This window comes from Eurytemora carolleeae, unplaced genomic scaffold (assembly GCF_000591075.1).
Source record: "Eurytemora carolleeae unplaced genomic scaffold, Eaff_2.0 scaffold144, whole genome shotgun sequence".
Classification (NCBI taxonomy): domain Eukaryota; kingdom Metazoa; phylum Arthropoda; class Copepoda; order Calanoida; family Temoridae; genus Eurytemora; species Eurytemora carolleeae.
The window spans coordinates 191381-219105 of NW_019396044.1; the positions used below are offsets into that span (position 1 = coordinate 191381).

Consider the following 27725-nt stretch of genomic DNA (forward strand, 5'->3'; position numbering starts at 1 on the left):
CATACGTAATTAATTTAAGATTTCAAAATTTACACCGAGTCAGTCTAGATCTATCAGCTAATTTGTAGATTCTCATTGGTTAAATCAGATCCAGTTAGAATCATTGGGATAATGTAGACCCTAGGAAAGACCTGGGCTCAAGAAAGGCTCAAGTCTAAGAAAAATTGGGCTTTTTAAAAATTTTAGCTCTGATTTTATTTCAATACATAAATTCATTTAATAATTCATTTGAAACAACGATTGAAAGTAAAACAAGCAAAAACATATACTAATTGTGTACATTTTCTAGCTAATACAGTCAATACAATAATCTTTTCAGATTTTCATTTGATTTGATCATTTTGTTTGTCGATTTTTCATTACAATCCATCCAGTCTTAACCCCGCTTAATAGATAATCAAATTAATTTCTATATGTTTATAATTTGATGATACTTTTTTAATAAATAAAAGCCATTCAAGGAAAAATGGATTTTAAGTCACTTCTTCATTAAATTTAAAATGACAATGAACAAAAGTACCCTTCAATATACCCTTCAATATACCCTTCAATATACCCTTCAATATACCCTTCAATATACCCTTCAATATACCCTTCAATATACCCTTCAATATACCCTTCACATCTTATCTGATTAGTAAATAATCAAGGTAATCAAGGTAAAGCTGAATATCTCTAGAAAAAGCAGCAAGATAATAGTTGAATCCAGGGATTCATTGATCCACCTGGAACCCATTCCTCTTCAGGGGCTAAAGGAGGGGGCTCTCTCCCAGGAGCACCCTGAAAACGCAACAAATTACTTAAATTTAATTTTATAAACCCTAGACTCTTAAAGTCTGATAAGAAGCACCTTTGATCTTTCCAACTTTGGCTGTTGATCTAACAACTTGACATTTCAAAGGTCTGCGACATTAGGTTGCAAAGGTACAACAATTAGATCAATAGAAATTTAGGAAAGTAAAAAGTCTTTTTGATATCTTTATAATTTGAATTATATTTCATGCATAAAGTCAAATAACTGTTAATGTTTCTTTCTTTAGATGAAAATATGCATACATTATATGCATTGCAGTATAATTGATAAAAGTAACACTTAGAAATGTTTGCAATTTTTTTTAATATTATCTTTTTTAGGAAATGCTTACCTTAGGAGGTCCATACAGAGCTTGAATTCCTAAAATGTCGTCTTCAGCTAGTGCCAAGTTAGGTCGATAACCTTCATAGCTTGGAAACATAATAGCACCTCTAAAAATTTACATCTTGGGTTGGTTAACCTTNTTTGGATAACTATGAAGTTTTTATTTTTAACATCAGATTTAATTGAGGGTAGAGATATCAAGTCCAAATATATAAACACAAATACAGAATTCATTCCTCAAACTAATTATATTAAAGTAGCTGAAGAGCCCGGCGTTGACTGTGGAATTAGGAAAAACTTTGGAAAAATATGTCAATTTTTTCAACCTGTGTTAACCCTGGGATACCTATGGGCTCCCACAAAAAGATTCAGCCAAGCCGTTTGACCAGCTGCACTGTAGCTAACATATACATGGCCAAAAGGTTTTTTATTTATAATTCTTGAAGCAATTATCACAACTTCGAGTCTTGGCATTTCCAAAATGGTGTCAGTCTTTTTTTGTGCATTCAAAATTACTTGTGAGATAAATAATACCTTTGGATTCATTAAAAATTGAAATCTGAACATAATTCTGAATATCTTCTGAAACCTTGAAAGCAAAAAATGCAAACAGCAGAATGAAAAATGATCTTCAATTCATCTCTCGACTGTCATGTTTCGTGGTACACCCTTTATATTCATGCTGAATAATTACGATGTATTATTAATCACTTTTCATATATGGCTAACGTAACGCAATCCCAAAAAAGAAATTATATCAACACTTGTTTTTTACTAGTTAATTCATTTTTTTTACCTTACTCTAGTGTGCTCTAGACCAAGGGAATGCCCTATCTCGTGTACAGCCACCTACCAAGAGGAACGTATTTGAATTAGATTTTCAAAAGAAGTATGTTGGAAAATAAGATTTAAAATGTCTACAACCTTTTTTTGACAATATTTTTAATAAAAATTAAATCCTTAATGTTTGAACTTGTGGCATGATATTTAGTTTACTATACCTGCGTCAAGTTAATACCAGCATATGAGCCAAGAGTCCAATTTTCATCATCATCGAAATGTATGTCGCCAGATATCTCCCCCTTCATAATTGAAACGAATAACTGCTAAAATTAGTTTTTAAGGAAAGCTTTAGTTATTTTTTCTACTTAACAAATATGTCAAATCAAACTTTTTTTAAAAAGAAATGTTTTTACATTTTATAAAACAATTGCAAATACACTTTGTTTAGATTTGTGGCCGCTATCCATCTTATTTTGATGTCGCCTATAAAAATCTACCTGTCCAGGAAAGAATGCATGAGCTAAAGTTCCTCCTTCTCTATCAAATGGATCTCCGTCTCCGTGCTCCCCTTTAAAAGAAAGGGGCAAGGGATTATTATGATGATAATATAGTTTTACAATTAAGGAAATAAATGATTAAAGGGACTGTATCGGAAAAATGAAAAGGGGTTTAGGCTGAAAGCTAATCACACTTGATCGCGACCCATGAAAGTTTTATCTGATGATTCTGTCTCGAGAAAGTGATATAAAACGGTGTCAAATTTATACGAAAATTTATATATATGATTTTGTATAGAAATGGTAGTTTAAACAGATCATTTTCAGCGAATACGCAACCAATCTGAAAACGAAGATATCTCAGAGAAACCTATTTGTATAACTTAGGTGTTCTCCAATTATTATTTTATAATTTTATTTTTATTTTAATAGATAAAATTGATAATATTATTTATAAGTCCATATGAACTCCCACCAATGGTAGTGCAGTATACTGGTCATTGTGGGGAGTCATGCTGCATATTTATAAATTTTCGTTAATATTTATAGCTTTCATGGGAGCTAAAGTGATTAGCTTTCAGACTATACCCCCTTTCATTTTTCCTTTACAGCCCCTTTAAGCAATAAATGTTCGTCTTAATTCTTTAGTAACTGTTATATAAAGTAGTGCACATTTGAATAAAAATTCTCTTTCCCCAAGAAGCGATTTAAAAAAAAGTTAACACACAAAGGCTAAGACATGGTTTTAATTTCATTTTCAGCCAAATAAAGAAAGAGTTTAGAGCAAAGCAGATGTTGATGATGTTATCAGTTGTGTAAACGATCAAGTTTTATTTATGGACAATTGGACATTCATGAACAAATTGGCCGAACTTTAGTAAGTTTTGTATAATTATGGAATATTAACGGCTTAAGTTTCATTTAATTTACAATCCATTGGTAAAACTGTTTCTTTAAAGCAACAAAAAATATACATGAAATTCTTTAAACGTCGTCTTTTTATTCCACAGCTGAATTCGCTTTCACTATGCAATTTTACAAATGTTTCGGATCTCCTGTTGTGTCGAATATTGATTACCTGACTCAAACAAAATTCTAATATCTGTAGGATCTGTCTCCTGTTCTTCAAGAAAGGTTAAATCTGCATTGGCAGACCAAACACTAAAAATTGCAAGTAAAAAAAAAACAAAAAATCGAACTTATACATCTCAGACTATTGCTGCTGCTGGGAAAGAAGTGAGCCAAGGGGCCGAGTAATATAGACATTTGTTTGCGTTTGTTCTGGAATATACACTACACAGTCGAGAATGAACCATGCTATACTACCAAAAAAAAGAAACACTTCTATTATATATTATAATCACAATTGTAATCATAGCCCTCTTGTGCTTTTTCAAAAATATCCAAATTTTCGAATTTTATTCCAGTTTTTATATATTTGATACAACAGATACTAATAATATTCGGACTTATCCTTAATTTTTTAAAAAATTGTCTAAATTTTGAAAATCTGTTAAGTCGTAGCATCTTATCTTATTTAAACAACGCAATCAAATTTAAGTAAATTTCACCTTAAATTGAAATCTATTATGTTTTCAATCATAACTCAGTTTAGTCCTTTTCTAAAGCGAGATGTTTGAATTTCTAAAATGTAACCGGATATAGAAATTGAGTCTTTGTAACAAACCCTGATATTCTAATGCCTATTACTTTTCAACCCAATGTCGTATAACTAAGATATTTCAAACAATGAATTATGTAAGATACAAATCTAAGATTGAAATAACAACAGTCTATATACCCCATCAGGTTGCAAAGATAAAGGGATTTAAATATTTGAGTTTGTGTCAAAGATTCAATTTCTTTGCTGTTCCCATTCTTGTGATTGAATTGAAACTAGAGGGGCTACGAGTTCAGAATGTTGTACCAGTAAAATTACATACATTTAACTTTCCTTTTCTGTGTGTTTTGCAGTGTTCGTTTTTTTAAAATCTTTTAAGCTTAGGGTTAATTTTGATCCTAATTCCCATGTTAAAGGGAGTGTTCGCGAAAAATGAAAGGGGGTATAGGCTTAATGCGATAAAAAAGCGCTTTTGATTTCCACTAATTTTACTTCTATTTGTTGCGTCTATAAGGAAAAAATTCAGAAAGATGCAACATACGACTTAGACCGTAAAAAAATCAATTTAATTTCAAACAAATCATTCAAATATTACAACCTATAGTCATCGATTATCTTTCGCCACATTTGTATATAGTTGATTTTTCATAATATGTTTTGATTGTTATGATCTGAGAGTTACTTATGAAAACATTTATTCCTGTTTCGAGGATTTTTGGTAATGAAGACGACATTTTAATATTTTCCAGGAATGTTTGAAAACAAGTTGTAAGCTGAATATTATTTTAAAAAATAAAATCAAAACATATTATGAAAAATCAACTATATACAAATGTGGCGAAAGATAATCGATGACTATAGGTTGTTCTATCTGAATGATTTGTTTGAAACTAAATTGATTTTTTTACGGTCTAAGTCGTATGTTGCATCTTTCTGAATTTGTATGGACCCTACATACTTTGGTAATAGTCGTTTTTAACAATTTTCTCCTTATAGTCGCAACAGATAGAAGTTAGATTATTAGCGATCAAAAGCGCTTTTTATCGCATTAAGCCTATACCCCCTTTCATTTTTCGCGAACACTCCCTTTAAGGTTAATTTTGATCCTAATTCCCATGTTAAGATAAGAGACGTTTATACCTGAAAGCTCGTTGTAGTGTACTTCTTACCCTTTCAGGGCCAATATCATTGCTGGGGTGCTAAAAAACATCTATACATAAATTCATTCACTTTTAAAATATAGAGAAAACAAATGTTAAATAATAAAGAAAAAGGAACAAAATATATATATATGTCATGTATAGTTGAGACTGAGAGACCTCTCTGGATACACTATTAGATAATGATGGCAAACCTTAAAATTGTATTCCTCTGTGTTTCTATTATTAGTTAGTCCGTGGCTATCGTATTCAAATATAATTGCTATAAGAGAAATTATTTGAGTAACAACATTTTTACCTTAAAAACTCTCCAAGTTAAGATTTTTTTACTCCATCTGAAAATGTAAGTTAAAATGTTATTTATTAAAAATTAATCAACAAGAATGAATCAATTGATTAATGTATTTAAAGTTATAATTCAGTAAATAATTTATCACCTTCTACCTTTATGTAGTTTTCGATGGGCAAAGATAAAAATGATTAGTAGTACAAAGCAAGATTGCAAGAAGTTTGAGATATGTCTGTAGTAAAATTCATAATTGTTTAAAACCATATTTATACAAGTTACAAGTTTCGTTTTATAAAAAAAAAGTTATCGTTCTATATTTGAGATGTTCTGATTTAAGAACATGTTAAAAATTGCAAAACTATAAAAGCTGCATACAAGTCTTTTGCTATTAAAAAAAGTTCCGTTCATTTCTTGAAATGTGTTCGCACAAAATATTACTGAGTTGTTAAAAAAGTCCAAAATACCCTTTTTATGACACCAATTAAAAAGTATTTTTTTTTGTGTAAATGATCTGTGTCTTCCAAAATGAAAATCTTTGAATGATTCAATTTTATCTCTGTTCCTAAATTATAGTTTGCCCCAGTAGATTCCTCTCCACGAATCAGATCACTGTTGGTACAGCGGGGTTCCTGAATATGAGATGCGGCCGTTAAATATACAGCATCAAACAAACATAAGATTGGTTGAATGTTTACTTTCTATTTCACAACATAATATTATGGGTCTCTTTGTAAATAAAATACATTAAACATGGAGTCTCTGAAAAAAGAGTGTTTACTTTTTCGCCCAATTAACGTCGTGTTATTGTTTTCTCGGTATAGGTAAAATGTCGTTAAATAGGGGGGGGGGTGAGGGGAAGGGTTGGCATAGAAATATTTTGCTCCAAAAGGCCGTTTTAATCTTCAAAATTAGACCTAATACTAAGAAATGAGCTTGGTCTCTTTTCCAAAGATTTATAAAAAAATCGGATTTTAAAATAAATGATGATTGATTTTTGTTGTAGATAATTTTTTTTGAAAGGGAAAGGGACCTCGTGTAAATTTCAAGTACATTTTGAAAGTTAAAACAGCCTTTTTAGAGCAGCATGTTTCATTAACGAAACAAACACATTTTCAACCACTTTTTTACAATAATACGGCGTTTAGTGAGTGGAAAATATATTTAAAATCTTCTGAGAAAGGACTGAGCACATTTTTGAATATTAGGCCTACTTTTGAAGGTAAACAACGGCATTTCAGAGCAAAATGTTGAACCTACTAAAAGCAATTTTTAGTACAAAAACAACGTTTAGTAATCGAAAATAGACACCCTTGAAATTACAAGCATGGAGTAAAAATATGAAATTTAGTTCCTAGCATTCCTATAGTTCATAGAAGAACATGGCTAAATTTCCATTGGTTAATCTCTCCAAATTACAGCTAGGGGGTTCTTTTTGTGATACGTGTCTAAAATATATATATAACCCCCCTGAATACACATTTGCTTGCAATCTTTGAATCAGTGTGAGGTTTAAAGAAAAAATACCTTTATTAATGAAATGGTCGGTTCATCAATTTCTCCTGTATTCTCAATTCCATAAAATTGTTGAAATAACCGTACCGCAGCGATGTACTCTTCCTAGGATTAGATTTTATTTGGGGCGCCACGCACAGGCAATATTGAGTTTACACAATAAGCCTCTTATTCAAGTCAACTAAGGTTTGGCCGCTTAAAACTTTTTTCTTGAGATAAATTCCTGAGTCGTAGTTATGTTGCTGAAATCTGACGGAAAACTGGTTATTTCCTTAAAAACACTTAAAATAGGTATTTCATCCGCAATATTGCAGATTTCCAAGATCCATTCATGGATAAATATACGAACGGGAAAAGTAATTAAATTGAAATCATTATAAATCAATGCAAGGTACAACTGATGCAATGTTTGTGAATGAAAAGATTTCAGAATAATTTAAATTGTCTCATCATGGAACACAAGGCATATGCATTTAAAGGGAAGATTTAGACAAAAACCAGTCAGCACCCCCTAAAATATCCCACTGTGCTACGTTTGAGACTAGGGGTGCTAAATAAAAAAACATTCCACATTAAAAAATGTATATGAAATCTAAATTATCGCTTGCTAAGGAAGTGTGACTTAATTAGATAAACTACATTTATCGCTAGGGCCATTTATGAATGTACATCTAATTAGAAAGCAAATGCAAACCATGATTACTCCCATCAACCTCTAATTTTCTTATTCTTAAACATTAAAATTTATGTCGTAACCAACCAGTTCTAGTGTGCGTTATAGATTTTTGTGTAAAATTATACCTTTATAAGCGTATTGTTGCTTATAAGTTGACTGACAGATAAATCAATGTCGTCAGTTTTATCTAGATATCCATGTCGAGCTAGAAACCTAAAAAAATATGCAGGGTGGAATGATTGAAGGGTGAATTCAATTAAATTTTTTCCCACTTCTACAAGGGGGGGGGGCGTTAAGGCCTGACATCCCCAGAAATATAAATTTTACTGATCCAGGCTATAAGTCCTCATAGCCCCTGCCATGGATAATCATTCATGAAATAAGTGATTAGTTTATAAATTATTAAATGGGATAAAAGTGAATTACTTTAAGACTTTTCTTTGCAGGGTTTGTTGATCTTTATCCTCTTCCATTATATTAATTCTGAAATTCAAGTTTTAGATATTCTTAATTCGTTAACCTCTGAAAATATACAGATTTTTGAAAACTACCCTCCTCAGTTTGTCTTTCAACGTTATTTAAAATATGAATTTGATTTTTTTCAGAAATAAGGATGGAGGTTTCCAATAAAAGTAGGAATATGAAGAAACGGATGGGACTATAGGTGTCCCATATGGGACTATAGGTGTCCCATATGTTATTTTATATTTTTTTTCCAAATTATGTTTCTTATTTGTAAGAAATACAAAGGAACCGAGTTTTTTCCAACAAATCTTTGCAATCCAACTCTAGATCAAATAGTTTAAGTTTGAAATATGAAAGGTTTACACCATCAGATTGAAAAGATACAGGCATTTGTAAATTCGGGTTTGTGACAAAAACTAAAATTTACTATATAAAAAATTAAAATTTAAAACTTTTGCACTATTTTCTTTTTTCTATCTATACTTAACATCCTTGCAATCGATTTTGCCATTCCCTTGAAGCTTATAAAAAAAACATGACATTGTCCCTTTTCAACCTTTTCTTTTAAAAATGATGACGTGAAACTCATCTGTTAAGTATGGAATGAATAGGATATTTCTTGCTAGAATCTCTGTTGCAGAAATGGTGCTATGGAAAAGCCTCAACGTGGAAACGGACCCAAAAGTGAGTTTGGGTTCCTTCTTTTTTTCAAGAATTATCGGAAATCCCTCAAAAACTGAAAAGTGTTGAGGGATTTCCGAATATTTTGGATCGGTTTCCGCTATATTTACATTTGACTCATTTCCTGTTTATTTTGGGTCCGTTTCTTCTTTTTTTGGGTTAATTTCCGATTTTCAAAAAATGGTTTAAATCCTCAGTTTGTTGATCGGTTTCCTCTTTTTTTGGGTACGTTTAAACGTTTAATCTTTTTTTGGGCCCGTTTCCGGTTTTCAAAAAAAACTTTAAATTTGATCAGTTTGTTAATCGGTTTCCTCTTTTTTTTGGGTCCGTTTCCTCATTTTTTGGGTGCATTTCCGGTTTTTAAAAAAGTTTCAAATTCTTAGTTTGTTGATCGGTTTCCTCTTTATTTTTTGGGTCGATTTTCTCTTTTTTTGGTCCATTTCCGGTTTTCAAAAAAGTTATTAATTCTCAGTTTGTTGATCAGTTTCCTCTTTTTTTCAATCCATTAAGTAAAGAAATGCCAATCAAATCATTTATGTATATATAAATAGTATAATTCTTTTTGAATGATAGTAAAATGTGGAAACTGAGAGGAGAATTTAAAAGATATTAAAGAACTGACCTTAAATATGAGGAAACGGGTCAAAAAAAGAGGAAAACGATCAACAAACTGAGAATCTACAACTTTTTCTGAAAACGGGAAAAGGACCCAAAAATGAGGAAACGAATCGAAAAAAAGAGGAAACTGATCAACAAACTGAGAATTAGAAATTGTTTTTGAAAACTGGAAATTGACCCAAAAATAGAGGAAACGAACCCAAAAAGAGGAAACTAATCAACAAACTGAGAATTTAAAACTTTTTTTGAAAACCGGAAACAGACCCAAAAAAATAGGAAACCGATCAACAAACTGAGAATTTAAAACTTTTTTTGAAAACCAGAAACGGACCCTAAAAATGAGGTTATTTGCCATTTTCTGTTGTGCGTACATACCCCGTAAAATTCCAAAACAGAGAGAGGGGGATTGAATTTTGTAGATCCAGAAAAATAATTCAATTAGTATTTATTTAGGATTAGGTTAGGTTAAGACACTTTCTGGGCCAAGCGCTGTGGCTAGGACAGCTAGGGGGCCAAGCGCTGAAGCCAGGGGTTAGGTTAAGTTATGACACTTTTTGGGCCGAGCGCTGCGGCTAGGACAGGCTAGGGGGCTGAGCGCTGCGGCCACATGTCTTACATTTAAGACCCCACCAGCTGCCAGTCTCTACGCAGGCATCCCACAGATATTGTTTTCTGGATCTACAAAATTCAATCCCCTTCTCTCTGTTTGGGAATTGGCATGTGCGCACAACAGAAAATGGCAAATGCCAAAAATGAGGAAACGGACCCAAAAAAAGAGGAAACCGATCAACAAACAGCGAATTTAAAACTTTTTTGAAAACCGGAAATGGACTAAAAACTGAGGAATCTGACCCTAAAAAAAGGGGAAACCAATCAAACTCAGAATTTAAAGCTTTTTTGAAAACCGGACACGGACCCAAAAAATTAGGAATCTGACCGAAAAAAGGGGAAACCGATCAACAAACTGAGAATTTAAAACTTTTTTTGAAAACCGGAAACGGTCCAAAAAATGAGGAAGCGGATCGAAAATATTGGGAAATCCCTCAAAAATATTGAGAAATCCCTCAAAAATTAAAGACCTGTATAAACCGGAATCTGACCTAAAAATCGGGGAAACGGATTTAAAAAACAGGAAATTCCTCTAAAAATTAGATTTGAGGGATTTCCGATAATATTTGAAAAAACAGGGAACGATTCAAAAAAATTCATTTTGGGGAGGTTTCCGTTTTTTTGGGTCCGATTCCGTGTTGAAGCGTTTCCGTGTTGAGGCGTTTCCATAGCACCGCAGAAATGTGTTCCTCCTAGAGGGGATGATAGTTCTCTACCTGTGTCCTCAGTTAGCTGAACTGTACACACTGCTTTGCAGACCAGTACTTTAAACTAACTTTGGTACAGACACACAACATGATTACAGTCAAGAAAATTGCAGAACAATGTCGTCAATTATAATTAAGCTTGAATAACGAGTAGTTTATTGAAACTTTAATCAAATTATATTCTTTGAGTGAAAATTTGGCTTTATAGTGTTGACTTAAATGTATAAATATTATGCTACATGTATATTTAACTTATTTTTAAGTAAACAATTAACAATAAACAAATGTACCCTCCTAGACTGTACTCACTGTACAAATACCGAGATTCATACGTACTCGATATACCTACAGTACACACCTTTGGTACTTTAAACTAACACACTCTTTTGGTACAGAAAATTCTAGATTTTTCGAGTATTATGTGCGTTTTTTTGGCGTTAAAGATTGTAGATAATCTAATATGATATGGTACGTTCTGTGTGTGAATTACAAAGCTACCTGAGCCCGAAACTTAAGAGTGTCATAATGAAACATGAACATGGCTGAACAGTTTTATAGATACCTCTATGTTTGCCAAGAAATATTATTTCATGGGCTTTATTCTGATTTCTTAAAGGGAGTGTTCGCGAAAAATGAAAGGGGGTATAGGCTTAATGCGATAAAAAAGCGCTTTTGATCGCCACTAATCTTACTTCTATCTGTTGCGTCTATAAGGAGAAAATTGTTAACGACGTCTCATACCGAATAACATGGCGTCCATACAAATTGAGAAAATTGCAACATACGACTTAGACCGTAAAAAATAAATTTGATTTCAAACAAATCATTCAGATATTACAACCTATAGTCATCGATTATCTTTCGCCACATTTATATATAGTTGATTTTTCATAATATGTTTTAATTGTTATGATCTGAGAGTTACTTATAAAAACGTTTATTCCTGTTTCGAGGATTTTTGGTAATGAAGACGACATTTTCATATTTTCCAGGAATGTTCGAAAACAAGTTGTAAGCTAAATATTATTTTAAAAAATGAAATCAAAACATATTATGAAATATCAAATATATACAAATGTGGCGAAACATAATCGATGACTATAGGTTGTAATATCTGAATGATTTGTTTGATATTAATTTGATTTTTTTACGGTCTAAGTCGTATGCTCCAACTTCCTCAATTTGTATGGACAGTACGTTCTTCGGTATGAGACGTCTTTATCAATTTTCTCCTTATAGACGCAACAGATAGAAGTAAGATTAGTAGCGATCAAAAACGCTTTTTTATCGCATTAAGCCTATACCCCCTTTCATTTTTTGCGAACACTCCCTTTAAATTAAAATAAACGCAAAAGAATTTAGACCTTTAAAAAAACTTTCGTTCAACGATATTCTCTTAAATTTTCGGCTATGGGTATACAGATTAGCCTAAAATTTGAAGGAATTTGTAAAGATTTTTTCACTGGTAGTTATGATTTCCTGCAACTTAAATAGATCGCTTATATATTGTATTATACTCTCTGTTTTCTTATATTCACGATTCCCAAATCATTAAATAAGCAACTAAAAGATTACATTTAAGGCAGAAGACTTAATTTATCCTCATATTATATGAGATTCAGGTCGTCTTTACAGTCTTATCCTTTGAGGGTATCCCCTGGGTAACCCTGTATATGAGAGCACTATACAAAGTTGACTGTTCTATCTATATACCGACCTACCTACCTATCTATCTATCTATCTAGATTTTCTTTGAACCGTATCAGCCCTAGCAACCACGCTAAACAACCCCTCGGGCTTTCCGCGTAAACCTTGTAATGAAATATGGTTCGAATACAGGGTATTCCAATAAACATAAAAAGCTACATCTTTCGTCGGCATATACACGAAATCGGTAATTTTCACAATTGGCTGCGATTCTTTGGATTTCTTAATTTTTGTTTGCCATGCCCTTTTTGTACCTATACGTACTCAATACAAAAATGCTTCCACATTTCCGGATATCCAAAAATTCGATCGTAAATAGGGTGTTCAGCATTAGATTAGATAAAAATTTACAGTAGATTACATATTTAAGTAAAAACTATTTTATGTAAACGCATTTACCCCAACAAATTTTGAGGCATCTTTTTTTCTGATATCTTTCGTTTACTGGTAAAACATTCGCTTATCTTTTTCGGAGAATTTTAACTTTAAAAAGCAAGCTGCTTTAACCCTTTTTATCCTAGGGGGGGGGGGGAATTTGAACCCCCCTAAAGTTTTATAAGATAGCTGAAAAAGTATTTGAGCTAGGAAGCCTACATTTTCTGACTTTTCTAACCAACACATGCCCATGCACAAGGCTAAAAGCTGGGCTTTTTTACCTACTACGTGAATCCTCAGGCATACTGCCTAAATGTCTTTTTTACCTATGCCAGACTAAATCTATTATTAGACCTACTTCCAGTCATTATTCGCTAAGGCCTTTTTCTTAGGGGGGGGGGGGGGCGGGGGACGCCCCTCTGTTTATACAAAGATTCGGAACATAATCAACAATCTAAAGGTTGAATTTAGTTGATATGCTGGTTCATGTTGATATACTGGTCCAGGTTGTACTGTTGGTCCAGGTTGATATCCTGGTCCTGGTTGATATGTTGGTTTAGATTGATATGTTGGTCCAGGTTGATATGTTGGTTCAAGTTGTACTGTTGGTCCAGGTTGATATCCTGGTCCAGGTTGATATGTTGGTTCAGGATGATATGTTGGTTCAGGATATGTTGATTCAGGTTGATATGCTAGTCCAGGTTCATATGTTGGTTCAGGATGATATGTTGGTTCAGGATGATATGTTTGTTCAGATTGATATGCTGGTTCAGGTTGATATGCTGGTTTAGATTGTTATGTTTGTCCAGGTTGATATGTTGGTTCAGGTTGTAATGTTGGTCCAGGTTGATATGCTGGTCCAAGTTGATATGTTGGTTCAAGATGATATGTTGGTTCAAGTTGATGTGTGGGTTGAGGTTGATATATAAGTTAAGGTTGGTATCCGGAGCCAGAAGGATATTCTTGGCCCGTCAAAAATCCTTGTCCCTCCTTGACTCCAAAATATCCTGAAAAAAGTTAATTATAGCAGAATATTTTCCTGCTTCATAGTTTAATATCTCTATTATTAGCTTCTTTAAACACTTTTGAAGGGGTCAATAAATGTATAAGGAGCCAATTTTGCGTAGAAAAACGCTTGTCGCTCAAACAAAAAGCAAAATTGAAACACAAACTAGATGGGGTCTGTCCAAGTCCGTCGATTTTTGGACCCCCCGCCCTCCATCCATTTTTTACATGATCACTTATTTTTCAGCAAAGATATTATTATTTATCTTTTATTAATTTTGGGTTAGGTTAGGTTAAGAAAATTTCTGGGCCGAGCGGTACGGCTAAGACAGGCTAGGGGGGCTGAGCGCTGGTGGCCAGGACAGTTTTTCAATTTTAACAATGTTCAACAAAATTAGTTGGGTCCGTTTCANGTCGTTCTCTAGGAAATGACCTCATTCTGTATATCTACTATTTGTTTCATTGAATCACTGTACTATAATATTTACTTTATGTTTGTCCCGACAAATTCGACTAATGTCCTTCAATGTCAAATAAAATAAAAATATATATATAACTTCGATTGTCTGACTGTCGGACATTCAGCTGAGGTTTGACATCGAAGTATTTGGCGAATTTTCTTCTTGGGATATATTTATCATTAAAAACGTGACAATCTTCTTATAAGATTTTATTCATAAACACCATGTTTTATGAGTTATGCAATAATTAACCCTTTTCCTGCTAAAATTTAAGATTTTAGTATTAGTACAGTTTTTTTCATGGATTCGGTATTGTTAAAGTAATATGGGGTTTAGTTCTGACAATATTAGAGTCCGGGTGTCTTACTTATACTGTTCGAATCACTTTTATGATATCGTAAATTCAAGGCTAAAAGGGACCTGTTTTCTTTAGTTTTGAATTTGAAGACAGTGATCTTTAAGAGGAGAATGGATGGACGTTCTTGAGATAGTTCGAATTCTCAAGATTGATATTCTCTTCCTTCAGTAACCGGGGATTACAAGACCCGTATAAACGATGATTTCAAGGTAGTAAAATAGTAGTTTTATGATGATGATTCATCAGGATTCTCCTGACGAAACACCTTTGGTATGCAACAAAACATTTTAACATTCTCATTGTGTAATTGATGTTTTTAGGTTTTTACTATGCTTTTCTGTACTCACTGGTCATTGGTTATTTAGCGGATTTGTGCAAACTTAAAACTTGAAAAGATGAATTCTCCAAAAATTGTTCTGTAGGAAATTATCCATTTTCAATTTGTTTTTAACCTATTTTTTTTAACCATCCATTTTGTTTTATTCCAGGATCTCTCTTCAACTTTTCTGGAGTGCAAAAGATAAATCGATTGGCTTGTGCAAATTGATACTTATTCTAAGACAAAGTTCCCAACCTGTGAATATAAGATATACTATTTGATAATTATGTATTCCTAATTTAAATGCAATACTTATTTTGTAAATTGTATGCTGAATTGATTGTGAATAAGTGGTCTATATTACAGTGAATCCTTGAATGGATCCTGTAAACCCGCAATATATTTAGATCTCGTCTTTGTTACAACAAGAGAAAAGAACAGAGAAGAAAAACCAACCAAACTAAAAATGTCCAAATTAATTTTGTTGGCTCATCAATAAAGAGATTTTTCAAACTATACTTTCATTTACACATTTGTCTTGTATATTTCTGTGTTTGTGTGTTTGGACTTGAGAAATTTTCATTTTTGGAATCTCTTTTGGATATTTTAATTTTTAAAAGGGTCATGAAAAAAAAGTCGACATTTATTACTATTGAAAATGTACCAATTTAAACAAAAAACGACAAAAAAACGACATTCAATAAAGTATGACTGTAATTTTTTTTCCAAAAACGACCGTGTTCATAAAGTTCGTCATTAACGACCCATCATGAACGATGGTTAACATAATTGTCAATAACATTTTTTTTTAAACTATCGTTTTTTCAAAAGCAATCGTTTTAAAAAAACAATAGTATAAAAAACGGTCCCAAATCGTTTTAAAAAAACGATTTGGGACCGTTAGTTGTTTTGAAAAATTTTTCCCAAAAACGAAACGATCGTTTTTGAAAACGATTGAAAAACTAAACAGTATTTTCAAAAACGATTAACAACCCTACCTGTACCCTACCCTATGCATTAAAGAAAAATTTGCAGAAAAATCCATTAGATGAACTAGTCATTAAACTAGTCACAAAATTTCACGGTAATAGTGACAAAAATGAGAGTGCTAGGACAAAAAAAACTATAGGGCCGGCCAAGCCTGTTCAGGGTTAAAAGCTAAGATGGGAGAAGCCTAGTTTTTATTAACTTCTTTAAATAAATTAGTGAAAAAAAATACTCTACAGATTGACCCCAAGAAGTAAAACGTATTCAATGACCTTTTAAAACGACGAGTTCATGATGAACAATGGATTGTACAATTTTCAGCTTTACAGTCTGTATCAGGATATCAAAGATTTACATCATCAAGTTGCAAAGTTATAGGAATTAGAAAATTTGAGTTTGGGACAAAAACTCAATTCCTTTATTGATAACAATAGAGCTTAAAAAAATTGTTAGAATAAATATATATATATATGTGTGTAATATGTATGTACACATATATGGTAGATATGGTGCTTTATAACTGTATTGGTATAATATTGTTGTATAATTTTATAAAAGATAAGTTTGAACAATTTGGAAACACTCCTCCTTGTAATCAGTAGCTAATGGATTATATTGTGCAACGGTGTTCTTTGTATACCCTATATAAAACAATACTAACTTTATAATTCTCCATTATACATTAGGATATCTTAGCATCTTATCATCTAGCATACTTATTACTTTGAGAAAGTCAGATTTATTCGCGCCCATTCTTTACGGTTGTAATGATTAAAGCATTTTCAATTGATTACTTTTCGAGATAAAGTATTTGCTCCCTCTGTTTAGGGCATGTACAAATGTCTTTCTTTGTTTCATAAACCCCCTTAATATTCTCTTCATATATATCTCTCAGAGTATGAATAAATGGGATTACTCAGCTTTTTAGTTTGTTGGTCTAAATACGTCTGTTTAAGGTTATCCTTGTTGGTATCGGAGAAACAGTGGTTCAGCTGCTCCAGTTCCATATCTATCTAGTCAGCTTCCTCAACACGATAACTTGTTTAGGGAAGACCTTATGTCACGGCTCCCGGAAGACAAAAAAAGCTAATATATGACATGGAAGGGGAAAATGTTGTGGCTTATGGCCGCCTGCCTTCCCCCGCTCCACTAAACTTAGGGATTAATAATTCAATTCAAATTCATTAAATGTGTATGAGATATTCTTTGAATAATGTTGTTACCATGTAGTAGTTACACCTGTTCATACCCTCTATACACTATACAGTCTTCTTTAATCATGCAACAGATAAACTAGTTCATAATAAATTAATGCAATCAACAAAGCAAAAAAACGACCTTTCCTCATGTAAACAAACAGCTTTAGCATTTATTTGTAAATGTTTGTTAAAATGTCTTAACATGAAGAAAATACAAGATAAAAAGGAAAGTGATCATTTTAAGTAACGCTCTTGTTAGATATTCAATCAATGATTCGCTATTGTAAACATTGATAAATGGAGTTTTAAGGTACAAGGTGTCCCACAAAGCATGACACAAGCTAGCCAGACTAATTTAAGGTCGTCTTTGATCTTTTAAATAATTTGCAGTATTTATTTGTAAGCCTAATTTTAGAAGTAAAATTCTAGAGTTAATAATCACAAAATACCCCTAGACTTGGCATTTCCAATAATAATATTTAATAACATTTAAATCTGAACGAAATTCTTAATATCTCCGGTAAAATTGCACGAAAAACTCAGACCACATCTTGGAAATACCAGGACTAGGAGAATTTTTTGGTTATTGTTTTAAGAATTATTCATTTAATAATAGGTTAACGACTGAATGTCACAAATAAATCTAAAGTTCATAGACGACATTCGATCAAATCATCTTGCTACTGTCATGTTTAGTTGGTCTCCATGTAACTGTATGTCAATTATTCCTCTGCAGTTTAATAATATCCATATGTCCTTATTATGAAAAGCTAATTCCGACCATTGTAAATGTTCAGATAGAAAAGTGTGTACGTATTCAATTTTATCGATGTGACCTAGATAAAAGTTTAAGTGGGTGTCAAATGCTGTTTTGACACATGTAGATATTGTTTGACATACTATGAGTGAAAATGAGAATCATATCCAGATTAATTTGTTTGAAGAGCTCTAGTAATTACATTTTTATACAAGTACAATAGTTGTATCAATGTTGTTGTATTGCATGAATCAAGAGAAATGTCTAAATTTAACTTTTATACGTGAATATCATAAGGGGTCTTTTTGACGTAAAGATTACCTCTAAATGAAAAGTTTTTTTACGGCAATTAAGCAAAACTCCTAAATCTCTTTCAACCTTTATGTATAGATTTTGTTGTTCAAATTGTAACCACATTAAGAATGTAAAAATAATTGAAATTCTAATTCATTAATTTTTCAGATATCTGGGTAAAACATGGAGTATGATTACTTAATCAAGGAACAAGAATTAAAATATATCAAAAACTTACTATTTTAATTTCTAATACGTTAACATTTTTAAATGAGGTAGCGAAAAGCATAGATACTCTTTTAAAACTAAAACTGCTACTTAACGTCCATTCATAATCTCAAATCATCGTTCAAACGTTAACTATTTGATCTAGCATATACAGGGGGGTCAGAGTTTTAACACGTCAAATAAAAGTAAAGTATTCGAGTTTTTGCTAAATCCTAAAATTTTCTAATATTCATATCTTTGCAAACTGATGGAGTAAACCATTGATATTTTAAACATAATTCATGGTCTACGACATTGGGTTGCAGAGATGTAAGGATTAGAAAATCAGAGTTTGTGGAAAAGACTCAATTTCTTTCTTGTTAGATTCGGATAAGATGTGTTTTCAATTTATACTCATATTTTTGAAGAGCCATTGAGAAGAAAAAAATTGCTTTAGTTTCTACAGTGAAACCCTTAATAACGAATACATCGGAAGAATTTATCAAATGTCGTCTTGACAATTTTTCATGAGTTTTATACTATATTACGTTAATTTCAGTATTTGCGAAAATAAATAAATAGCCATGAATATGCAGGAACAGTTTTAAAGAGTTCCATATAATCATTTAATTAAAAAACTAAATATCTGCAACATTCCATTATCAGAAAGTGAAGAATACGACATTTGATGAATTCTTTCGATGTATTCGTTATTAAGGGTTTCACTGTGCTATAGAACAAAATCAAGAAACTTTTCTTATATTTTCTAATCCCTATTCTATCCTAAAGCGCGAACTAAGTCTATTTGATTTTATAGAATTCATAGTTTGAAATATTAAAGGTCAGAGTTTGTGGCAAAATCTCAGTTTTCTGATTCATCAAACTAAAGTAAAATTTAAATCTTATATGTTTTCAATCATAACTTCTTTTTATTGAAGAGTCCTTGGTAGAGATCAACGACATCTGTTAGCAATCCTTTTGCTTAAAACTAATTTTTCTCAGATCTGGAATTATGAAACTATGAGTTTAAAGTTTTAACACTTTTTAGTCAGATGTCTGGTTTTATGACTTGCTGCCTGGGGGGGGGGGGGTCAAATTAAAGCCCCCCTCATTTTCTTACTTTGATACTACTCTATAACATTTGATACCTTTTTTAGAAAGACCTTGGGCTCTGAAAAAACGGTTTTGCAAAAATCCAAATATTACTGCAAAATCTAGTTATCAAGCAAAAATGTGCAAGAAGAAATTATGCAAATTACAACAAATCATACATTTTGAAAAGCCATTGACACAGCGAATTAAAATGTGCAAAAACATTGGCAAAATTTTTAAAACATAAATGTGTATTCAAGGAAAACTGAAAATGTGCAAATTCCATTTCAAGGCATTTAGGCAGTAGATGTAAAACCCCAGCCTTTAGCCTTAAGTGAGGGCATGTGTTAGTTAGAAAAGCCAGAAAATTTGAGCTCCCTAGCTCAAAACTTTCTGAGTTATTCCAATGGGTTTTTTTTGCCTGAATTTTTTGTTTAATGGGAAGTTTTAGCACTTTTGGTAGGATTATCTTCTTTAGTATATCTTTATAATTAAAAAAAAATTATGTGTGCAATAGTTCTTAGCACTGGGTAATTCTGGAGCCGGGAAGTCAAGTATTCTTCATAGATATACAGAGAACCAGTTTAACCCCAGGTATTCTTCATAGATAAACAGAGAACCAGTTTAACCCCAGGTATTCTTCATAGATATACAGAGAACCAGTTTAACCCCAGGTATTCTTCATTGATATACAGAGAACCAGTTTATCCCCAGGTAAAATATTGTTCCCACAAGTACTTACGTTTTTTGGGAAATAAAATAAGAAAATATTATTTTTTAACAAATGATAATATTGAAGCTGCAGAGAGCTAATAATTCTAAATCAAGCCTGCATAAAAAATTATTAAAATTAGCCAGCCATCTCGGAAACATCGTTTTTTTGGTGTGACTCTTTACAAAATTTCTTTTTTTTCTTTTCATTAGATGCAAAGCAGGTGAGACCTAAAATTCTTTATCAATCGTAGTCAAACATTTAGCCAGAAAAGCAAACTGTAGAATGTAGAATGTAGATTGATTTCCCAAAAAAATCTTATCTTTTTGAGAATTTACCGTATTCTGTTTATACAGCCATGTGCACCTGCAAATACGCACGTTTATTGGACACAAACAAACAAACAAAAACCAACGGACAAGCAAAAAATATTAATCTAAAGATTAATCTCTATATCTTGCTAAAATTATCATTCAAATATTTGAACAACTTTATTACGTGTTCTACTAATACGTAATCTCTTCTATAATCCCCCTCTCATGAACCTACCCCCCCCCCTTCTCAGAAACCTTTCCCCAAATTTATCATCACCAACCCCCCCTCTCCCCTTTTACTTCAGGCTCTGAAGATAATCCTGTCCCCGGTCAGCTCGTTAAAAGACGCCGCTATTGAATGGTTTTAAGTAAGAAAGTTGGGATATCAGTGTAGGAAATTTGAAATAATATCTAGGGTCGGTCAACTTACTCAAACTATCGTTCTATCCTCCTTCCCAGCTCAATCAGTTTATACTTAACCTTTCTTGCGTCAATATGAATATTAGTTTTCTTTTCCTACTTTTTAAACTTAGTTGGGCACTGGAAGGCAATTTTTGCAGGGAATTTAGTGGGTACAGCGAAAGAACTGATTTGAAAGAAGAAACCAACGACTGCATTTCTCACTTAGAGACTGTATGCAAAAAAGAACGAATAATTGAGTGCATGGAAGTGTGTGAAAATCAGTGTGATGTAAAATTTACAAAAGTGTGTAAACTGGAACAGATAAAAATCCTTGGAGTTGAATCCAGGTTAATAGAAAAGAAGAAGTTTCTTCATAACTGCTTAATGAAGGAGAGAAAAGAGCTCATAACATTTACTGTGTACAACTGCGAAAATAAAACTGTGACTGAATGCGCCACACTTTGGAATAACAATAAATGGGTTGAGATCGATGGAAATTGCAATAATTTTACTCACACTGAGTGTGAGCCCATCATAAAAAATATCTCAATATCTGTTCCGCTCATTACATGTTCTAAATACCCTGTAAAATACCTGGAGTTAGTGAATACGACTTTTTTTATGCCATCTTTTTCTTCGACATGTAAGGTTACTCCCATTAGCTCATGTAAAAAAGTAAACAGAACTAGATGTGCCACCATCTTGATTGAAAAATGCACCAATGCACCAGTTACAAGATGCAAACCGGTTTCATTTTTCCGTCCAAACCAGCACTTATTCCATATGCAGTGGTGCCAATATGATCCAAATGCAAATCTTAATGTGACAAATGGTGGAAGAATAATCAATTTTCAAGAAGAAATTAAAGAAAATAAACTATCAGAGGTCAAAGAACCTAGAAATTCGATACATCCGGTGCCCGAGCAAGAATCAGTCATTCTGGTTATTAAAGAGGTAGATACATTTAATTCTTTTTAGAAAAAATCTTTTAACATTTACCCAATTGTTTTTTATTTATCGAGTTATTAAATGGATAATTTTTATTTTTCACCAATTTTTGCAAATTGTTAGCATCATCGCAATTATTTTGTCTGTGCAAATTTATAAATGATCCGAATAAAAAACTAATTGTATTTAGAAAAGATGGAGAGAAATGCAGAAACTGCTGAAAAAGAAAAACAAGAAGATAAAAAAGTTAGTGACAAAAACAAGTTACTTTCAAAACGAATTGAAGGTGAAAATTCCGAAAAAGCCAGACGAAGAGGACGCAGATATAGATGATGAAAATACTAAACAATTAAACACAATTGAGATAAACAAGAAGCTTGAAAGAAGTGAAGATGAAGAAATGAAGGATGCAGAAGATAGGAAACTAACCTACCAAAGATTTTCCTCAAATCCAAATATTCCACTTAGATTTAGATTCCGATAAAAAGTCAAATACATTGATCGACTTAACCCTATTCCTGCTGGGGGGGGGGGTCAATTTGACCCACAGCATATCCTGGTTTTCAAGTACCCCAGCAGAGATAGGGTTAATGGTTATTGCTGGTTGATATATTTAATCACTTTAGCATTGGATCTGTAACTATATTGGTGTTTTTGTAAATATATCTTAGTACTGCATAAATATGCTAGTCCGATCATTCATTAATCCCATCGATGCAACACCTTCTAAAAACTAAGAACTACTCACAAACTATATTTAAACATACATTTCAAATTTCTAATGGCTTTGAATTTTGAAATACAGCCTTTGAAACCTTTCAAATAAAAGAATTTTTTAGAACTATTGATATGTACGTCCCACGAAACTTGACAGTAGCAAGACGTCTTTGATCTGAATTTTTTTGTTGGCATTTATTCGTAAACACAAAGACTTTGCTAATTATAAAGACAAGGCGTTGGAAATTTATCCGACTATTGTGTAATGTGGACGCCTATACAGCTGTATTTTAACGTCAATATGGATATTTAGGTTGTTTAAAGAGTCGAACGATCAAAATTAAAACCTTAGATGTGCTAAAAGTTAACTAAAATTAATAATATTAATTTCTAAAATTAATAATATTAATTTGTATTTTAAAATTTATTTGATCATTTGTTGGATATGAGGATCGTCTGGTCAATTATAGCTGAATTTGTAATGTTACGCATCTCTTTTGTATAAAAAATAGCCTATAATTGTTAGTAAACATTTTCAGATGTTGTCAAATATTTTTTCTGGGGTTCTATGGAATGGGATTTTAGGCGATGAAGAAGAGAGGGGGCCAGAAATTTCCAATATTATAAACAGTTAGTAAATTTTGTGTAAATGTCGTCTTCTATGTAATATCCCATAAATTAATGTATTAATCTTACTCTTCGATTGATGTATGGGGATTTTGTTTCGAAAATATCCACCATTAAAGTAAAAAATATCTGAGAAAGTTTCGTTAAAATTGCTAATTAATGGACGACCTTTTACTTAGAAGTCTTTTAAAGTTGATTACAAAAGGTTTGAGGCATGAATTATCGGAGGATTTTAAAAAGGTGGACTAAATAAATATATTGGTGAAAATGAAACTGGGGAATGTAAAGACGACTTTTAGACTTAATTTTTGATTAAATAGTTCAATGAACAAATAATACTGAAATTGAGCAGTGAACATGCAGATTGTCTAAATTTCGTCTTCAAATTCTGAAGTTTTATGTATAATTCAATGAATAATTCAGGTTCGTCGGTGCCACTGCCAAGCAAAGTAACGTGTGTATGTACCCAACTGCCAAGCCAACCAATAAAAGGATAGTCTGCGTTTACAATACCAGCAAAAATAAAAAAGTTTGGATAAAGGCTCTTTAATTGGATCATATGAATTCTTAACGCTGAAAGATCCTAGAGTGTGTAAAATTATAACATTGTGAAATAAATATTATGACGTTACGACGTTATTTTTCATTAATTCATTTAAATCAGGTAGAGATAGAATTCAATCTTGAAACATAGGTTTGTTAGGCGACTTTGTAGCTCGTTTACAATCGATATCTACGAATTAAAGCTCTACTAGAAGCAGAGCCACACTTTAAAATGATATGCTTTAAAAACAACAGCTGTACACATTAGAAATTTAAGTAAAAAAACTGACTAATTTTTTTTTAATTCATTAACGATCGATATTTTTCATTTTTAACTAAATGCTTAAAGACAAAGCGACATTGCCCATCCCTAACTGCGGACAGTGCAGCTTTAGGGAAGAAGTTCAACGTTACTAACCAAACCTATTTAATCTATAACTTCTCGCCTTATTCATTAAACATTTCTATACATAAAACTGTAGGAAAGGATTTATTGAATATGCAATATCCGTTTTCTGCTTTAAAAATGTAGATTTTCTGCCATTTTCCTTTCAATTGGGAATGCGTCCCTTATTTTATTTTCACCATTGAGGATAAAAGAAATAATGATTAAAAAATGATTTTTTATTGACGATATTTAAACAAACATGAACCAAAGTTGTTGTTTTAAACAATACTTATTTGATTTTAATGTGGTCGTATTTTTTTTAAAAAGTTCAAACCATGTCCTAAAACGTTAAAGACCTATGTACTACTGAGAATTGAGTTGTATGGTAGATTTTTGAGCCAAATACTATTCGGCCAACAAACAAAAATATTTTCGCCGTTTTTTGTTTGCTAATTGTAAATGTTTAGTTTCTTCAGTACTGTGGGAATAGATTTCAAGGAAAAACAAATATCTTGGAGGAGAAGGTAAATTATCTAGATAATAACATAAACAATATTTAAACTTCTGAAAAAAGATTATTAATAATTAAATTTCTAAAGTTTGGAAATGTTGTAGAAAGTCCTTTAAAAGTGACCCATTATGTAAGGATGACAATGCCAGATTTACGATGATACCCTTTAAAGCTTTGTCTGATTAAGTATGAATTATATGTCCATAGGCCGAATTTAAAGAATTTGAGCGGTGGCTTAAATTTGAGACACGGCTCAAATAAGGTTGGTTCCACTTAAAATTAAATTCAATGTTTCAAGATGGAAGCCGCCGCGGCGCTCTATTGAAACCTGTTTTGGGCGGTTTTAAGACATGGCTTAAATTCAGACTCATGTTTATTATTTTTGAACTGATTTTCTTTAAATTTTCAAATTTGAATTATAGACCAAAACGTGGCAACTTTTTAAGCAATGCACATTATTTATTTAATTGTTGTCAAATTTGAATCATTCAATTCTATTTAGGATCTATATTTAAACGTTGGTTAAGTTACAAAATAATGATGTAAATTTCAGGGGGGAAAATATTGAAAAATTGAAAAAATTCTTTATTTTTTTTCTTTATCAGAGAAAGCTTTGAAATCTCAAAAGAACCTGTCAAATCTTTCCCTGGAATGTTTAGAAAGATGAATATTTTCCCTGTATGATAATTGAAGGACTGCAGTATGGTTTTGGTGAATTATATTGGCGTACTAAGCCTAGTGGTGTCAGAAATGATTTTTTTGCATTTTTTTAAAAACTTCTATAAAACTTTTAAACTTTGATTTTTGATAAAACTTTTTGTTCTGGATGATTGCAAATATCTATCTAAAACTTTCTTAAACCGGCATATTTTTTCTATATTCATTTAGTTAAGAGTTTGATTCAAAATAAGTATTAATAAATATTGCTTTATATCGAGTAGATATCCTTAAACATACCGATGTAAAACCTTTCAGAAAGTAGGAAAGATTCTGCAGAAAAAAGTTGCCGAACCAAACAAAATTTTTATTTTGAACACAAATATTTAGAACTTAAAGAAGCTTTTCTGGGTTGCACTTTACTCTAGTTTTGCATTATTTTCATTTGTGTAAAACAGTATAAAAGACATTATGTTGATGGTTTAAAACTAAACAGCTGATGATTCATTGGAGGGAGGAATGGCAAAAACACCAATTTGTAATTCGAAAATCTTTTTACGGAAAGTGATTGTAACAGGGAATACAGAGTGCTTTAGGGTACAGGGTACTACAATGTAATTGAAAGTACTGGGCATTACTGGGGGGAGGGGGTACAGAAACCAAACAGAATTTTTTTAATTTCATAAAAATATATAAGTAGAGTCAAAAGCACTTCTAAGGATGTTTTCTTTATAGTTTTGCACTATTTTCACGGACAAAAAAGCTAGATTCATACTAATCAGCTGACCACTTTTTTAGGTTTATTGGACGTTTTCAAAAAAATGCAAAAAAAATCATTTCTGACACCCCTAGGCTTAGTACGCCAATATAATTCACCAAAACCATGCTGCAGTCCTTCAATTATCATACAGGGAAATTTTCATCTTTCTAAACATCCCAACGAAAGATTTGACAGGTTCTTGGTTTATAAACGAAGGAACTGATTACTTACCACAAATTCTATTAATCTAATCTCTTTGCAACCTTCAAACTTTATTAATCTTATTTTGAAATATCAAAGGTTGCAATGATGTAAGGCTTTTTTTGTGGCGAATATTTAGTTCGTTTCCGCCTTTTTCGCCTTAACAAATCTCGAACCTAACGCCACTGCAAACAATTTTCCACCCCTCCTTAAGAAAATATCCCAGTTACGCCTCTGATGAAGTAAGGTAACTGACGACCTTGATATAAGGCTCTCCAGGTTTAAATCATTTATCCCCAAATTTAATATCAGGTTTTATTAATGCATGGCTCATGATGTACTTTATAAGACAATTTTTTGGCCGTTAGGTGTCTCATCCAAGTAAAAGTTCTGAAATATCGTCGTGAGCTAGAGACATCTAGATGCCAAATAATCGAATTCAGTTTCCTTTTTTGTGTTGTTAGTTTCGAGGATAATAGTGGCAGAAGTCAACGAATCCTTCTTCAACTATGGGACACAGCAGGTAACAGGTGAATTGTAAATAATCAAGAGATAAATATACCATTTGCATGCTCTTTAAGACTGTTGAGATAATTATACAAGAGACCTCGAACTTATGCATGATGAGTGGTACATGATGGGGATTAAAAATGATTCCCTTGAAGCTTTGCCTGATCAAGAATGCTTTGTTCACTTTTTTTACATTGAAGTTTTCTTTTAAAAATGACGTTTGAGTTTTTCGTACAATAACTAGCTCTAGCTTGGAAAAAGACAATATCTTTATTATCATTGATGAGTGAAATGTTTCACGGGTATCGATGTGAATTGAACATATCCCTCTTAGCATCGCTGGTCACTTAAAACAGAGCGTTTAAATTTTTTTGTTTTAGGTCAAGAAAGGTTTCGCAGCCTCACTACAGCTTTCTACAGAGATGCTATGGGGTTTCTTTTAGGAATACAAACAACTTTCCATCAAAATAAATACAGCATAAAAGATGTTTTAAATTGAAATTTTTTTCTTAAGATAAGAAAACGTTTGTTAAGTGCAGTTTTTGATGTAACAACAGAGCAATCTTTATTGTCAATCAGGTGAAACAGATTGAAATGTAAATTATCAATTTGTTTTCCGGTGTCGATCAGGGAGAGCCGGCCTATGTGTTTTTATCATTTCAGCATAACTTCAGAGATGAAACCCAATTCTAAAGAATTTGTAATTGTTGGTTTACATAAAAAAGCACAATGAATGTATTATTGCAAGAAATGTTTTTCCTCGCAAATGTCGCCTTCCTCTCAAATTTTCAAACAACCATTATTTCTTCTTCTTCGGCAAATGTCAAAACATTGATCCAAATGTCTAAAACTGTGTAGAAATGGGGTAAACACTAGCTGGGTATGCTCTCCAAGCAGAGGCGGAGTTATTCTCATGTT

The 27725-nt window shown here is 32.1% G+C and overlaps 3 protein-coding genes across 3 annotated transcripts in view; 2 read left to right on the top strand and 1 right to left on the bottom strand.

Annotated features, from left to right (window-relative positions):
• Window positions 1-623: 623 nt before the first annotated feature.
• LOC111701716 (50 kDa hatching enzyme) lies at window positions 624-13142 on the bottom strand. Its single transcript, XM_023473122.1, has 9 exons — window positions 13120-13142; window positions 5498-5534; window positions 5180-5238; window positions 3497-3579; window positions 2419-2489; window positions 2140-2220; window positions 1935-1987; window positions 1146-1245; window positions 624-780 (listed from the first exon to the last, which is right to left on the bottom strand). Exons 1-9 carry the CDS (start codon window positions 13140-13142, stop codon window positions 676-678), a joined length of 612 nt encoding a protein of 203 aa, XP_023328890.1. The 3' UTR covers window positions 624-675.
• A 5242-nt stretch (window positions 13143-18384) lies between these two features.
• The window catches only part of LOC111701684 (ras-related protein Rab-27A), a 15589-nt gene continuing 6248 nt past the window's right edge, over window positions 18385-27725 (top strand). The window contains exons 1-6 of the mRNA XM_023473083.1: window positions 18385-18425; window positions 20035-20111; window positions 24636-24692; window positions 26762-26820; window positions 27188-27250; window positions 27347-27386. Coding sequence (XP_023328851.1) covers window positions 18402-18425; window positions 20035-20111; window positions 24636-24692; window positions 26762-26820; window positions 27188-27250; window positions 27347-27386 — 320 coding nt within the window. The 5' untranslated portion in view covers window positions 18385-18401. The remainder of the gene's footprint in view (window positions 18426-20034; window positions 20112-24635; window positions 24693-26761; window positions 26821-27187; window positions 27251-27346; window positions 27387-27725) is intronic.
• On the top strand, window positions 20978-22427 carry LOC111701674 (uncharacterized). The gene is made up of 2 exons (XM_023473070.1): window positions 20978-21899; window positions 22084-22427. The coding sequence occupies exons 1-2, from the start codon at window positions 21039-21041 to the stop codon at window positions 22375-22377; spliced, it is 1155 nt and encodes a 384-aa protein (XP_023328838.1). The 5' UTR covers window positions 20978-21038; the 3' UTR covers window positions 22378-22427.